Source organism: Nomascus leucogenys, chromosome X, assembly GCF_006542625.1.
Source record: "Nomascus leucogenys isolate Asia chromosome X, Asia_NLE_v1, whole genome shotgun sequence".
Classification (NCBI taxonomy): Eukaryota; Metazoa; Chordata; class Mammalia; order Primates; family Hylobatidae; genus Nomascus; species Nomascus leucogenys.
The window spans coordinates 30996957-31014958 of record NC_044406.1 but is presented as its reverse complement, the minus strand read 5'-3'; the positions used below and the strand labels follow the sequence as shown (position 1 = coordinate 31014958).

The following is an 18002-nucleotide window of genomic DNA, read 5'->3' as shown; positions in this document are numbered from 1 at the left end:
TGCTGTTGGGGTTGGAACTTTTGTAGAAGAACAAGATATATATATATATATATATATATATATATGAAAAAAATCTAATTTTTAGGCTGCTTGAAAAAGGGAAGACAATTTTGCCACCAGTTCTTCTTCGAGTTAACTACTTATAAGTTGGAAAGCTATTTTAAATTACTTATTAGCTTTATAAGACATGCTGTTGTCAGCATTATAGTAGACTATTCTAAATGGTTTCAAGGAATGGCAAATATGAGTATATTGCTAATGTTTCAGTTTTAAAATTAAACTGAAAGTTAATATATAATTGTAGAAAATTAGCTAAATGTCTTTTTTCAAGTATACTTCTTTGAAGGTATATTGTTAGCTATGATTTTTGAGGGAAATTCTCTTTGTAGAAAATTAATTAGAGAGAACATTAAACTCTAAATTTCAAAGTTTATGTTACATATTTGACCACTGAAAATATGAATCACCTTTGGCATTTTATTAGCTAATTAAAAATGGTTATTGATGTGATTCTTACAGGTTTCTGTCTAATAGTCTGTTTCTTTGTCTTAAAAGAGCTTTGATCAGGCAGGAAAATTGAGTTCCAGTATTTCAGGAATATAAATTTTAAAAGTTCCTGTTATCATGTGGTTACCTACGAACAATTTGCATTTTATCAATAGTGGGAGCATGACAGACTAAAAGTGCTCAAAAATGTACAATGTTTTATAACTGGTTTTCTGATACCTTGTGAGTCCCCTTTATCAACCTGAACTCTCATTTTCTGAAATAACAACATCATTCTTAATTGCCTACTAAAATAGGACATGAAATGATTTACCTTGATGTTTCCCTCAGGCTAAATATAATGTATATGTATTAAAAATCCTTGAGAGAAATACATAGTTATGATGATGGATATTCAGTGTAGGTATACATTAATTTTATTACTACATCACCTGTCAGTTTATGTAGGTTATTTTGAACTCATGGCAGGCTCGTGTCATGAACTTGAGTGGTATTAATCCATTTTCAGGCTTTCATTAAAAATGGCTAAATATTACCAGCTCTTTTTTTTTCACTTGATTTCTTCATTTACTCCTTTCAAGTGCTTTTAGCCAATTAGCATATCATAGGCCATTATCAGTTCAGTTTCACATATTTTAAAAAATGGAACTTTGAAACCTAAGCATAATTTTTTCCTTGTATATTCACCATGTGTTTTATTCATAGAATTAACAAAATGCACTTATGTAAAAGCTGATTTCTAGGGGACCTTTCTAATGAAAATGTCCCTGGACCACAAATATTGACATTATCTGGGAGCTTGTCAGAAATATAGAATCTCAGAACTAGTAAATCAAAATTTGCCTTTGAACATTTTCCAGGAGTGATTCCTATGCAAATAAAGGCTTGAGAATCAATATTCTAGGACACAATCTTGGGCTTTACCTAGTGGTTCCTTCTCGCATTCTTTTAATGTCACCGCAGTTTAGACATTTTAGCTGAATTAACAGATTCTAACTCCTCAAATTATTTCCGTGAGCACATGGTAACGTCAATTGGTAATGAAACAAACAAACAAAAATAGCCTCCTCTGATCACAAGGGGATTTGATAAGGTGTCTGAAAATCTGGAGCTTCAGGAAGGTTCTCTTGAAAGCCTCCCTATCAAGCTGTTATAGTGATCTGGCTTTGGGCTCTTCGTGGGATCTGCACTTGATTACGCTCTTTCAGAATCAACTTTTTACCAACTCCTGCTGGAAATCATCAAGCCAGTTAATGCTTCCAGTTTCTCCTATCTCTGTTAACTGTGTTTACTACCCAGAGTATAGGTACCTCGAGTCTATCTTTTCTTCTGTCTTTCTCTCTCTGCTCTATTGCACTTTCTTTTCCTTGCTTCACTTCCTCTGCTTTCCCACACTCTCACTCGGCAGGCTCAAACCCTTTTTCAAGACAAGCCTTCCATACTATATACTTACTCTACTCATACGTGGAAACCAATTTTACCCTCAAAAACAGCACTATGACTCATCCCTCTTCTGTACCCCCACTACTTTAGAATGACTGACTCCCTCACCTAACAGAGACAATTACAGAGATACTGCTCTCTTTATGTAAAAATACCTCTTTCCTTGCAGTTAATGACTTCTGGCCACCTCTTATCTACGATTTTATCATATTTTCTCATTGAAGACTTTGGCACTAGGTTAGTAGACTTTTTCACCCAAGTTGTTCTTTCATTGTTAGTCATTTCAGCATCCCTGTGGGCTCTCCTGCTATCACTAAAAGCTTTTGTTTCTCTCATCTCCTCAATTCAGCTACCCGCTGTCATGATTGTATGTAGATATTGTCATTGTCAGGCATTACTCCATTTCTTTAATAACATTTTTTTTTTTTTTTTGAGTCGGAGTCTCACTCTGTCCCAGGCTGGAGTGCAGTGGTGCGGTCTCAGCTCACTGCAAGCTCTGCCTCCCTGGTTCACGCCATTCTCCTGCCTCAGCCTCCAGAGTAGCTGGGACTACAGGCGCCCGTCACCACGCCTGGCTAATTTTTTTTTTTTTTTTTGTATTTTTAGTAGAGACGGGGTTTCACCATGTTAGCCAGGATGGTCTCGATCTCCTGACCTCGTGATCCATCCGCCTCAGCCTCCCAAAGTGCTGCGATTACAGGAGTGAGCCACCGTGCTCGGCACTAATAACATATTTTAACAAAACCAGCAGTTCTTCATAAGCTTTCCGTGCATCCTAAGTATATTTTCAACTTAATTTCTCTCAACAATTATTTCAAGCTTTTGTGGGTTACCTAAACTTTCCCCATCATTCACAGTAAATGATTTCATCTCCTACTTTAGTCAAAATAATATTTCTCAAATTGTGGATATTTGTGCTCATCGTCTCTCTTTTTTCCACCTGCCTTGGTGGAAGAGGCTATGCTTCACCTGGTTGATGCTCATCTCTGTGTGTTATGTTCTCAGTAGCATCACTGACTATGTATTAAGCCACCCGGTTCCATTCAGCTGTGTATCCAGCTTGTCAAAAATCTATGTCCCAGGTCTTTATCATTAGCCTTTAAACTGGTTGTGTTTTCATCTTTAAGAAAGTGTCCTCTCCTATAAACGTGCATGTGAATACTTATGTGCCTTATCTTACTCAATCCCTCTGTAGAACTAGAACCTATTAACCTCTTTTCCCTCATGAAATTCTTTCCTCACTTGGCTTATGGGATACTGCTTTCTCCTGATTAATTCTTTCACATTTTTGGCCATTTGTTCCAAATTCAGTTTTTCTTTAATATTGATATTCTTCAGAGTCCTTGTGTTTCTTCTCTGGATATCCTCATTCATTCCCATTCAAATAGTATCTATTTTCGAATGAACTCTCCTCCCTTATGTATCTTTAGCTCATCTCTTTCTTAAAACCCAGGGTGATACATCTGACTGCCTAATAGACAATTTTAATTGATGTTTGCCTGATATCTTAAATCTCATTACTTCCCCAGACCTCCTTTATTCTTTCTCCTTCCTTTCACCCTGCAAACAGCCTAATCCAGAAAGCTGAAAGCTAACTGGGTCATCTACATTTTTTTTCTACCATTCACAAATCCAATCTTTGACAAGTTCAGTTAATCCTGCTCCCCTAACAGCTCTTGAAAATGTCCAATTCTCTCTATTCCCATCACCAAAAATCCTGATTAAAGCTAATATCATGGCTTACTTCTATTTAAGATGACAATCCTTTAGTTGGTCTTCCCTGCTACTAATGTTATATTCCTTTAGAAGTTTTCACATCACCTCTGCCAAAGTGAACTTATTAAAACATAAGTATGATCTTGTTATGTCTCTGTTTATAATCATTTGAGAAAGATAAAATCAGCTACTGATAGCCAGGAGCTGGCTTGGCGCTTCAATTAGGCTTTGGAACTGCTAGATGGTGCCTTGGTACTTGCAGCCAGTCTGTGATGTTCTCTGGTTGAATATAAGCAATTGGTAGGAATGCCAGCATCATACAGGGACACTCTATGGTTGTGATAAAGCAAGATAAAAGCAAGACCACTTTGTAATCATATCTTAATACGGTAAAAAAGAATAGCATTGTCCAAACCATGCCTAATGACCAAATATCCCTCATCTTCATTAATGTGACACATTATGCTTCTTTACTGAACACAGCTTTAGCCTGTCTGCATTCCTCCTGCCATCTAGATAAAAATTTGAGGACACTCAACATAGAATTACCCTACTTCCTTACAACATCCAATCAAAACAAAGCCCCACTTCCTTGATGCCCCCATCGTGTAACACAAGGCTACATCTTAAAATAAGCTTTTTCTAACATACTCTTAGAGACAACCCCATAGTTCCCTGTGATGCACTGTCTCTCTCGTTGCAACGTGTAAATCAGGTTAACTTTGATAATCTACAAATCCGTTCCCAGTGGTCTTTGTCTGAAAAGTGTTGACAAAGTCAATGTCTTCATATTGCCCTCATAAAGCCTACAATGATCTAATTTTTGTTTACTTACACAAACTAATTTCTAGCCATTTTCACTTCAATTCCCTTGTTGGTTTCTAGAAATCAGGACTTGAACGTGAAGTGGCTTTGGTTTTATGTGTATGTGTTTTGTTTTTGCTGTCTCCATACCTAACACATAACCCAATAAATGTTTAACTATATGGTTATGTGATATTTTTCAGCTCTGCAGTCACATTTAAGATAGGATCTATCACCAATATGAAGGACAGAACAACTTCTGAATAAACATTTGAGTGAATAAGTTACTTTTCAGTCAAAGGGTAAAACTTCATTATAGAATGTTAAATGAGTAGATTCTTAATTACTTCTAATGTCAGAGTAGGACTGATAGAGATCCATAACTTATTTTCATAATGTTAGAGAAGATACAGAAAGAGGAAGCTTTTAAGGGATGCTAATAAAGAAGGAGGAACAGAGGTCTGAAAGAGGTTTTAATCAACTTATTGAGGAATTTGTGAACTTCCCTGTTTTGTATTCTTTGCTTAAAATTATTTTACCTTTGTTCCTTTTATTGAATATTATACAACTTAGTTGCCTTTTATTTTGCATTTAAGTTACCCATTTTAGAGTGTATAATTCTTCATGATCTCTAAGAATTTTCACGAGCCCATGATAATCACTCATTTCTGATACACTGATTTACTGATGCCTTTTTTAGCTTCTATATACTTTACTTGAAATTATGTGTACTAAATATTTTAGAATCTGAGTAGTGGCTTCTAAACATGTGATCATATATTAATCATATATTGAGTAAAGTATTTAGTATTCTATATGTTAATAACATAATTTAAAATCTATATGTTATGAAATATAGATCCTTTTAAGATTAAAATATATGTATATGCATGCAGACACATATGATAAACAGCTCTATAGAGAAACACACATATAGAAAAGCTGGATGACTTCATGAGGAAGAAATTTAAGAGAAAGATAATATTGTTAAGAGCAGAGGTATTTTTATGAACATGGCAATTTCAAGGTGATAATTGTAATTGTTATCAGTACTGAATGCTGTAAGAAGCATTTTTCCTAACAAGAAGAAAATTAATGACTTTCTTTCTTTCTTTTTTTTTTTTTTTTTCTTCGAGACAGAGTCTCGCTGTGTCACCCAGGCTGGAGTGCAGTAGTGCAATCTCGGCTCACTGCAACTTCTGTCTCCCGGGTTCAAGCGATTCTCCTGCCTCAGCCTCCCCAGTAGCTGGGACTACAGGCACGTGCCACCACGCCCGGCTAATTTTTTGTATTTTTAATAGAGACAGGATTTCACCATGTTAGCCAGGATGGTCTTAATCTCCTGATCTTGTGATCCACCTGCCTTGGCCTCCCAAAGTGCTGGGATTACAGGCGTGAGCCCCTGCGCCTGCCCAAATTAATGACTTTCACAAAATAACTTTTTGTACAGTAGTGAAGGCTGAAGTTTGACTGTAGGTATTTGGAGTAATATTGAAATACCAGAATTTGGACTAATATTGAAATATTAGTCTAAATTTCATTGAAGATGAAATATATAAAAGAAAGGGAAGACCATGGTTGAAGAGTATTCAGATGATACCCTTGGTCTTGAAAACAAGGGAAAGGGGTATATATACAGTATGTATGTGTATGTACATATATGTACATACACTCATAGAGAGAGGAGGTGGAAGATCAGAGCCATGAAATAAAAAGAGAGAAGTAAGATTCTACCAAGTGTTGACTCATGGATTGTATATGGTACTCTTTCTTTTCTACTTAGGTATTGGTTTATTACCAGTATCAGGACTTGAGCTGAAGAAAAGGTGAATGTGCCCCATTCCCTATCTAATATGCAGTTTCTAGAATACTTTGATTTAATCCATCCTTCCTTTACTGAGCCTGCAGCACCTATCCCCATTGACTGGTTTTATCGCCACTTTATATAAAGCTATTAGAGTTTGTTATGAATTTACACTTTAAAAGAGCATTGTGGGTAAGGAGAGAGATTATAATATTGCATATGGACGCGTTACGCTAAAATAAAGCTCGCCTTATTATGTATCTATAATGTACCAGCCACTTTCATGGAGACTTGGGATAGAGTACAGAAGGATATAGATAAGGATACCTGACCTTATATAGTTTCCATTCTAGTGGGAAAGATGGAAATGAAGCAAGACTAATATGTAAAACATACGGAATGTTAGTGATAATTTCCAAGGAGCAGAATAAAATGAGAGGGTATGCATGTGCGTGTAGACAGAGTGGCACTAAAAGGCCTAGCTGAAAAAGTGGCATTTGATGGGGGAAAATGTCCAAGTAACTAATTTAGGGCCTTTTTAGGCATGGGGAAAAATAAATGCACAGCCGTATATCAGGAGCATGCCTGTAGCATCAGGGAACAGCTACGCATGTGGCTGCAGCAGAAAAAAATCAAGATGTTTAGTACCAGAAGAATTCTGAAAGGTTAAGGAAGTTAATTAAGATCAGGCCATGGTAAGGACTTGAGCTTTTATTCAGCTGTCAGCGAGTTGAGCTGAATCCTGTTGTCTCTGTCTGCTCTGTTGATAATATAGAATCAGCGAACAAAGGTTGAAATATGAAGACCTTCAGTATCCTATTTTGAAACACACATACCCCTCAGAGATGATGGGGGTACTTTGTCTAATGTGGTAGTAGTGAGCGCCATGATAACTCACTTTCTGGATATGTTTTGAGGTGAGAGCCAACAGGACTTTCTGATGGATTGAATGTGAGGCTTGAGAGAAAGAGTGGAGTGGAGGATTCTGTTTTTGGCCTAAACAAAGGAAAATACAGATTGAGGCCTAGGACACTCCAAAGTGAGAGCTCAGGGACGTGATTAGGAACCTGCAAAGGAGATGGAGTAAAGGAGACCTCTGAAGTTGGAGGAAAACTCTGTGTTCAAGTAGTACATGAAGCCAAATTAGCAAATACTTCTAAGAAGAAAAAGGAATCCTCTGAATCAAATCATGGTGATAGGTGAAGTGAGAACTGAACATCAGTCATTGAATGTAGTAGCTTGGGGGCCAATGGTGAGACTGATCAGAGCAGTTTTGATGGGAGTGAGTAAGAGAATAGATGTGAGAGCCAGTTTTTGTTTTTGTTTTGAACCAGTGTTTGCTTTGCAAGATAGACCTGTGGAAGGCCTGTGTTCCTCCTTGTTGATACACAGTCACTGAAAATGAGGACAATTATCTTCCTTTTTCAGCAAAATATATCCCTTTAGACTTTGTTTTTGGTTTTTGTGCTTTTCTGTGCTTTTTAATGTGTATTTCTGTGAGTAAATGGGAGACGGTAGAAATTTTAGGAACTCCTGATCCAACCTACCTTAAAACAGAAGTTCATATATTTCATTTGAGGACAAATGTATGGGTGGCCAGATCCCAGGAGAAATGGGGATTTTCAGTGATGTTTATTTACTTAACCTTTTTTTTTTTTTTTTTTTAACACTTTTATATGTGGTTATTTGGCTATTTCCATGAACAAGGTACTCTGATCGTCTCTTGTGTCAAAAATGTTTCCGTGGCCGAGCGCGGTGGCTCACACCTGTAATCCCAGCACTTTGGGAGGCCGAGGCGGGTGGATCACGAAGTCAGGAGATCGAGACCATCCTGGCTGACACCATGAAACCTCATCTCTACTAAAAATACAGAAAATTAGCCGGGCATGGTGGCAGGCGCCCATTGTCTTAGCTACTTGTGAGTCTGAGGCAGGAGAATGCTGTGAACCCGGGAGGCGGAGCTTGCAGTGAGCCAAGATTGCACCTCTGCACTCCAGCCTGGGCGACAGAGGGAGACTCCGTCTCAAAAAAAAAAAAAAATGTGTGTTTCCTAAACTTCTTTTTAAGATTATTGAAGTTACCTTTAACTACAATGAGCACATATTTCAATTTGTCTGATATAGTCTTAGCTTATGTCAAGCCATTTTTCCCAGCTTTATTATTCCTAGGTCCCCATTTTACTATGAAAACTATCTCATTTGGGGAAATAAATAGCGAGCCTCCTTTAATCTCCTCAGAAGTCTCACATGGTAGGTATCTTAATTGCTATTTTACATAGAAAATACTGAGGTTCAGAAAGGTCGAAGTACTTTATTAGGGTCAGATAGTATGCAGTAGAGACAGAACTGAAAACAGCAGAGCAAAAAGGATGACTGCGGGCCCTTTTGTTATATTACCTTCTTTAACATCTCTTTGTTATACTAAATTTTATTATTTTTAATCAACTATCTACAGCTGTGTCTGAAATGAAATGTTATCTGGACTCTTCACTGTCTCGTTCACACTCTTCAAGGCACACTTGTATGCATATTCCTCTTCATTTTGCAATGTTTCTCTTGAAAGTAATGTGCCCTAACAGAAACCAGATACCATCTAAACATTGACAAATATGCAGATACCATTGACTGCTTCTTTCTGGGGTCTATGTGTCTCTTTATGCACCAGTTATTCAGTTTACTTAGGCTGTATACAGAATTGGTAATCAGCCTATAGACTGTCAGAGTCCATTCTGAGTGACCCGGCATTCCTTGTGATATCTTGTTGGCCCTGCTGAATTAATAGTTAAATATCTTGAACATCCCTAATACATCCAAACTATAAGCTCTGTTTGCTGTGATATATATTCTGATATGCTCACGCCTTTTTGACTAATATCCATTGAAATACCCCTAGTAACAGCCGAGCATATCTGAAAGAAAGCTGAAATTATAAATAGAAGAGCAGGGTTCTAATATTGAATCTAAAACTTCCTAATAATGTGACCTTTGACATACGATTTAATCTTATTGATGCTCAATTTTCTCTTGTATAAAATGGTATATAATAATGCTGATTTCTTCTTTCTTACAATTATTATGATATACATATGGAAATTATGTACATAAACTATAATTTGGTAGTATAAAGAATCTCATTTTCAATGTGGCTGTTGCATTGTTTTCAAAATTTTCACAAAGCTCTCTGTGCCTCACTTCCCTCCACTGTCAAAATGGGAAAGTAATAGTACCTACTTTATAGATTATTGTTTTTGTTGTAGTTGTGGTGGTTGTTACTGTTACTATTTATATTAGAATAACTGGAACAATGTGGTTAGCAAGATATTAAAGGTCAAATATGATTCCTAAGATATTCAAATATAAGTTTTGTTCTCTGTTAGTAATATTAATTGATTCTAGTAAGCTTAGAATAAAGAGATTATGCTCATAACATTTAGAGAGCTGTTGATAATTTATTTTCTGTATTTATAAAGACCACATAGTGTTCTCATTCTACTTTTTATATCCTTTCACATAAACTAAAGCAAAAGCTCAATGTAGATAAAATAGAAACCCCTCTGATAAGAAAGGATAACTCTAAAAGTAACTCAGAGAACATCACTTTACTCAGCTTGTTGTCATTGTTCCTTTATGTGTTGTATTGTGGTGTATATTTTTTCTTTTATCTGTATATTTTTTCTTGATGTAGTTCAAATTCTGGACACCCCAAATCCTCCTGTCTTTCTTGATATTTACATTACATATTTACTTAAATGTGCTTATTTTTTCTCTTCTAAGATGCTCAGGGTGCTTTACATATAACATTTACCTTTTAATGGAGAATAAATGTAAGCAGTGAAAAACAAGTATGCCATAAGCTGCTAAGGACAGATAAGTTAGATCACAAAAATTAATAAGTTGAGAAAATAGAAGTATTGGAGCTTCATCTAGGATCTTACTTTTAACCAGATGTTGTAGGTACTCTATTTTCATGGACTTTTCAGTTCAACCAACAAATTAGAACCATCCATGATTGTCCACATGTTTCTGGAAACAATCCAACACGTGTCTTTGTGAAACTGTATTTGAAGACAACTCAGAAGTTTCACCTGCTAATTGGAAAGGGATCCTGGGAACATAAAATCACAAAATACCACAAACTGGGTGCTTTGAAATTTTCAGGTGGAATCCAAGATATTAAAAAGTGTCTGTCACTTTCAGAGTTTCTTAACTAATTAGACGAAACTGAGTTTTCATTTGTTGCCCTTCAGAGCACCACATAAAATGTGTATCTTTCAGCTAAGAGATAGGTATTTAAGAAAATAAAACAAAGTTATCACCTTATAGATTTTTTTTTAAATTTTACTCTTAATTTATTCTCAGTTTTAATTAGTATTTTATATATTACAGCTATTCCTGATGGGAGTTTATTCTGTCAATGACTGGCTTTTAGAGGATTTTGTACTCTTGATATTGAATCCAATATTCCTAATTCATGAAATCTTTTTTGTGATTTTAATAGACTATATTTTTAGAGTAATTATAGGTTCACAGCAAAATTGAACAGAAAGTACAAAAATTTCCCATGTAACCCTGCTCCCACATATACATAGCCTGCCCCACTGTCGACATTTCCCACTAGGGTGGTATATTTGTTACAATACATGAACTTACATTGACACATCATTATCACCCAAAGTTTATAGTTTCTACATTAGCTTTCACTATTGGTGCCACACAGTCTATGAGTTTAAACAGATTTACAATGACATGTATTTATCTTTTGAGTGTTATGCAGTGTAATTTCACTGCCGTAAAAATCCCCAATAATTTTCCCTTTCATCTACCCTTCTCTCCTAATCTCTAGAAACCACTGATTGTTTTGTAGTTTACATAGTTTTACCTTTTCCAGAATATCATATATTTGGAATTGGAATCTAGGGTGAAATCCTGCAGTGTATAGCCTTTTCAGATTATCTTCTGTAACTTAGTAACATGCATTTCAGTTCCTCCATGTCATTTTATGGCTTGATAGCTCATTTTTAAGCACTGAATAATATTCCATTGTCTGGATGTATCACAGTTTATTTATCCATTCATCTACTGAAGGACATCTTGATTGTTTCCAAGTCTTGGCAAATATAAATAAAGCTGCTACAGCATTCATGTGCTGGAATTCGAGTGGACATGTGACTCCTTTGGGTAAATGCCTAAGTGCATGATTGCTGGATCATATAATAGAATGTTTACTTTTGTAAGAAACCTTCAAACTGTCTTCCAAACTGGCTGTGCCATTTTGCATTGCCACCAGAAATGAATGAGAGTTCCCTTTGCCCCATATCTCTGTCAGCTTTTGGTTTTGTCAGTGTTCTTGGATTTTGGCCATTCTAATAGGTGTGTAGTGGCATCTCATTGTTTAATTTGTAATTCCCTGGTAACATATGATGTGAAACATATTTTCATTTGCTTATTTGCCATCTGTATACTTCCTTTGGTGAGGTGTCTGTTAAAGTTTTTTGCCCATGTTTTAATTTGTTTGTTTTTGTTACTGAGTTTTAAGAGTTCTTTGTGTATTTCGGATAAGGATTCTTTACCAGATATGTCTTTTGTAAATATTTTCTTTGAGCCTGTGGCTTTTCTTTTCATTCTCTTGGCAGCATCTTTCTCAGAGCAGGACATTTTAACTTAGTACTATTCAACTTATTAATTCTTTCTTTCATGGCTCATTCCTTTGGTGGTGTACCTAAAAAGCTATCAACAAAATCAAAGTCACCTCTATTTTCTCCACTGCTATCTGCTGGGAATTTTATAGTTTTACATTTCACTCTAGAGTCTGTGATTGATTCATTATTAATTAATTTTATGAATTATATGTGCACCACAATTACTTTCAAGCAGTTACACAAATTTCTAAATTCAGTGGAAACGTATTTATTTTTGGTATGTTTATTTTTCATGTTTATTTTATTTTTTATAATTTCACCTTTTGGATTCAAGAGTAAATGTGCAGGTTTGTTACGTGGGTATATTGTGTGACACTGAGGTTTGGTGCTCAGCACAGTATCCAATAGCTACTTTTTTGGCCTTTTTCCCCTCAATCCTTCCCCACTCTAGTAGTCCCCAGTGTTTCTTGTTCCCATCTTTATATCCATGTGTATCCGAGAAAGCATGGTTTTTAACCATAATGCTGTGTTCCACCAAAATATATGTTCATGTTATTTTATTTTATTTATTTATTTTTGAGACAGTCTTACTTTGTCGCCCAGGCTGGAGTGCAATGGCATGATCTTGGCTCACTGCAATCTCTGCCTCCCGGGTTCAAGCGATTTTCCTGCCTCAGCCTGCTGAGTAGCTGGGATTATAGATGCCTGCCACCATGCCCAGATAATTATTTTTGTATTTTTAGTAGAGACAGGGTTTCACCATGTTGGCCAGGCTGGTCTTGAACTCCTGACCTCAGGCGATCCACCCGCGTTGGCCTCCCATAGTGCTGGGATTACAGGTGTGAGCCACTGCACCCAGCCCATGTTATCATTTTTACAGATATATTCAGTGTTGAAATTTTAAAGTGAATTTGTGATAAAATTCACAATAATGTCAGATATTTCACCATCGAAAGTATAAATTTCCAATGAAGTTGATCCAGTGAATCACATGAAAGTAAATAAATTGGAATTAAATAATTGGAATTAAAACAAAAGAAGGATGTAAGGTTTATGCCTAGATAAACTTTTTTGCATATAGATGTTGTGTTGTTTAGGACCATTTGTTCAAAGACTTTTTCTACACTGTATTGCCTTCGTTTCTTTGTCAAAAATCAATTGATTATATTTATGTGGATCTGTTTCTGAGCTTTCTGTTCTGTTCCATTGATTTACCTGTCTGTTCTTTTGCCAATATTACTCTGTCTTGATTACTGCAGTTTTATATCAAGCCTTGATGTCAGATATTGTCAGGTCTCCCACTTAGGAAACTCTTTAAAATAAATTTTAAAGAAAACCTTTATTCAGGCCAGGCGCGGTGGCTCACACCTGTAATCCCCCCGCCCCAACCCAGCACTGAGGTGGGCAGATCATGAGATCAGGAGTTCGAGACCAGCCTGGCCAACATGGTGAAACCCTGTCTCTACTAAAAATACAAAAATTAGCTGGGCATGGTGATGCATGCCTGTAATCCCAGCTACTCATGAGGCTGAGGCAGGAGAGTTGCTTGAACCCGGGAGGCAGAGGTTGCAGTGAGCTGAGATCGTGCCACTGCACTCCAGCCTGGTGACAGAGTGAGACTCTGTCTCAAAGAAAAACAAAAAAAAAACCTTTACATTTGTAGCTATTTCTTTAAATTAGAGAGTCTCTTCAGATACATAAAAATATGTGGATTATTGTGTAAGCATTTCTATAATTTAATGTGCTTAGTAAATAGTCTTGTCTAGATGATTACTTTTTCTCTGAAACTATTTCTGATATTACCATATTATGTGAAAGAGTTTCCCTCTGTCGCTCAGGCTGTGGTACAGTGGCACAATCATAGTTCGTTGCAGCCTACTCAGACTACTGTGCTCAAGCAGTCCTTCTGCCTCAGATTCGTGAGGAGATGGGACTACAGGCTCATGCCACCATGCCTGACTAATTTTTTAAAATTGTTTTTTTAGAGATGGAGGTCTCTCTGTTTTACCTAGGCTGATCTCAAACCCCTGGCCTCAAGCAGTCTTCCTGCCCAGGCCTTCTGATTAGCTGGGATTACAAGCCCATCTCGTAACTATTTGCTTTTAATGGAATGTATTAGATCTGCGCTGTACAATTAGTTAACACTGGTCACATGTAACCTTTGAATTTTAAATTAATTAAAATAAATAAAATTAGATTAAATTAAACATTCATTTTTTTCAAGTCACACTGACCACCTTTCAAGTGCTCAATACCCACATGCGGTTTTTGGCTATCATATTGGTTGACACAGATACACATCTTTTCCATCCGTGCACAAATTTCTACTGAACAATGCTGCAGACTGTGCATGTATCTGTTATTTGCCTTCCCATCTGTACTCCAGTATTATACCTGGAAATATTTTTTTTAATGCCTGTGGATTTAAGTAAAGTGTTAAAAAATAGTCTCATGTGGAATAACCTTCTGCCTCAAATTCAAGAGAAATCTTTGATATAATACTATTGTTAAGTCACAGGTGTTTTGTTCCTACTATGTTTTAATTGCGTTACAGTTATTTGAATAGTTATGTTTTAGGACATACACATTGTTATAGTCACATCTCCTTGATGATTATAGTAACGTAGTTCTACTCTATGATAGTTTAAAATTTATGTCTCCATAGGACTATTATTAGCTAAACTCAATAGTATGAAATTCTGGCTGTTGTTACATGAAATAATTTTGTATTTGTGGTTCAAAATTTAACTCTTAAGAGAAATAAAGGAATTCAGAACGTTTTTTGGAGACTCAATCTTGTCTTCCTTGGAAATAGGAGTACTTTGATTATTTTTGAAACAAAAATTATCCTACAGCCTGGTATTCAAATGTATATATATATATATATAAAATATATTTCTGCTAAATTATTTATGGTAGTTTATTTTCCATTTTATATACGTACTGGATTCTCAATTTGATTTTTAATACTGCCTGTGTACTTATTAGGAGCAATTTCAATGGTGTATCTTTAAAGGATAAATTTCATTTTAGTTATGTGACACTTTATCTTTCATTGTTATGAATTGCCTTTTTACTTTTTGCAGTCTTGCATTGAAATGTATCAGAAAGTATAATGTAAAAAAAAAGCTGAGTAGAAATCTTATAATTAAAAGTTGTAGCAAGTCGTGAAAATGGCTCATGCTTTTATTGCCATTTTGATGTTTTTGATGGCAAAAGTGTTGAGAAAAAACGTCTTTAGATTCACATGATAAGCTGACAGAGTGAAACATCTTAAGGCTTTGAAAGGGCAAGTAGAAGTTATAATTATTGTGTAGATTCACAATCCTTGTATTGAATTACTCGTCTTTGCTCTCATGCTGCAGGCCATAGAGCGAGAAAAAGCCGAGAAGTTCAGAAAACTGCAAGATGCCAGCAGATCAGCTCAGGCCCTGGTGGAACAGATGGTGAATGGTAATTACACGAGTTGATTTAGATAATCTTCTTAGGGATTTGATAAACACATAGGTTCATATTTATCAGCTGAATTATATCAGACAAGCACTTCTTGAGTACAAATTTAAATTAAAAGGAGTTCATATGTTTTTTATTATTCTTTTTTTTAATGCTAAGCAAATTATTAGGAGAAATTCAACTTTGAGACCATTGAAAGAAAATGGGATGTGGTAAAATATTTTATCAATCTGTAGCAGAGAAATAAATTTTAATGCAAATCTGCTAGCATTTATCCAAATAATTTAAGAAAATAAGGTTTACAGAAATTTGAAAACATTAACAGTCATGTTATATATATAAAACTGATCATCATCTGATTTTAAATCATTTTGCAATATGTTTTTCCAAACAGACTAAAATTATATGGAATGTTTTACCGTCATTCGTGTTTTCTAATAATATATATGACGTTTTCTGTGTTACTTTTTATCACTTTCTCTCATTTAAAAAAAAAAAAAAGGCTCTTCGGGATAACCTTTACTTTTAAGTAACTTTTTTAGAGTAAGATAAAAGCGCAAAGCTAGCCAAGCTTTTGTCTTTCGTTTTCAAGAATAAATTAAAATTAATCTTTGCTAATACTCAGTGCCTCAAAAGTTATGTGTACCAAATATGTCATTGACATGATATGTAAACAACCTTCTTTCAAATTATCATTGCTATACTACTATATTTCCAGATAAAATTTTATGAAAATCAGGGATAATGCTATTTCCAAATAAGATTATTTTTCATTTTGTAGAAGATGTTTACAAGAACATAATAAATAAATATAACAAATGTTTTTGTTGTGCATGTCAGCTTTTTCCAGAATCTGCCTGCATTTTGGGGCATAAATTCTGTGTATAAGTTATTTTTGGCCTTAATTGCAAATTTGGCATTAAAAAGTTCTGTGGTCTTCCTAGAAACTCAATTCATTTTCTTCATCTAATGAGTCCCATGACTGACTGTATTTGGTTAAATATGAAAACAAGCAAATATAACAGCTGAGACTTGAGTGAACAATTTAAGAACAGATAATGAAAATATCAATAGATTTTTATTTACATGTATGTTGCTTGGTAATTTTAACTGATCAACTTAACAGCATATTCATGTTAAATAAAATTATGTGATCTAAAAATATTCTCCTAGTTGTTATGTAAGTTCCCCCTAGAAATTGTATTATCACTTTTTCATATTAATAAGCTGATGCAAGGGCTAAACTTTAAATGGTCTCATTTCATAATTATATATCAAGATTACCTCACTTTAGATCATCTGATAACAACATACACTGAATTAATCAGAAATAATTTAAACATTTAGAAATCAAGGGAATGATTTTTAATTTTTGGTAAGTAAAACTACATGCAGGATTTAAACGATCGTGTGACAAGTGACAATATTAGTTTTCTTGATTATTTCCCTCATAGTTCTAATTTTTGGAGGCATGTAGGAAAGTGAAGACGCATAGTAGGTGCTTAATAAATATTAATTGGCCAAATTCTGTTTAGCAAAGCAAAATTAAGGCCGTTGTTGAGGTAATGACATTGGTAATTTTGGTGTGGAAATAATCAATAATCCTTCTGAAGGAAAATGCTAACTTTGGCAGATACCAGGGAATACTTGGGCGTAGGGGTGTGATTTGAGACATTCTTGTTTGGTTTGACTGTATTGATCAAATTTTATGCTACCCATTTGTCCTACCAGTAAAGGTATGGTCTAACTGATATGTCATTAGGCTCAAGTTTGGGCCATAACTAGGATGACTACTTAAAATGACCATAGCTCTGTTTCCCTATTAAATAAAATAATTTACGAAATTACTTAAGAAAAAAAAGGCTCAAATATTCCAACTTATCTATTTGTTCCTTTTTTGTCGTTCAAGGAACAAATTGCATAATATTTATTTTCTGTGATTGTGCAAATTGTGAGATAAGCTAGCCACATATTAAGTGCCTAGAGTACCTCTTCAGGTGTATTTCAGAGGGACTGCTACCCTGAATCACAATGGCTCCTTTAGTATAGAGCCCAAAACTACATTTGAGTGGTGTAGCTCATGAAGCTGAAAGACAAATGGAGCTTTCTGTAAACTAGGATTCCAACAATTATTGCATTAAAGCTCTTAAATTTATAAGTCCAGAATCTTCCTTCCCAAGCTTAGGCTATGGAGATATAATAAATCTCACAACCACGTAATTTGCATACATCCTTGCCCTTTTTTTATAGAAAGGACAATGAGCGCTGAATCAATGTACTTCATTTAGGACCTCATGTAAATGGCTGTTCCTCTTAACCATGTATAGTTTCCTCAAAAGTTAAGATAAAGATAAACCACTCTTGTATAATGTCATAGTATTATGCCACTAATAAAAATATATGCATATATATTTATAAATTTGATGTACGCTTAGCACAGTGAAAACATTTAACATATATTCATAGTGTAAAAATATGTAGAATACCATAAGTATAGCTATTATATATTTTAAAAAATTCTGTGAACTATAGTTTATATGTATCTATGCTGGTGCATGCATAGCAAACTGAATTTTCTACTTAAAATAATTTGCTCTAAGATTAAATTACTTTTTAAAAATTTAGAATAATGTTGTA

General features: G+C 35.0%; 1 protein-coding gene across 1 annotated transcript in view; it reads left to right on the top strand.

Annotated features, from left to right (window-relative positions):
• The window catches only part of DMD (dystrophin), a 1770560-nt gene that overhangs the window by 335661 nt on the left and 1416897 nt on the right, over window positions 1–18002 (top strand). The window contains exon 17 of the mRNA XM_030807549.1: window positions 15278–15365. Within this exon, the coding sequence (XP_030663409.1) occupies window positions 15278–15365 (88 nt within the window). The remainder of the gene's footprint in view (window positions 1–15277; window positions 15366–18002) is intronic.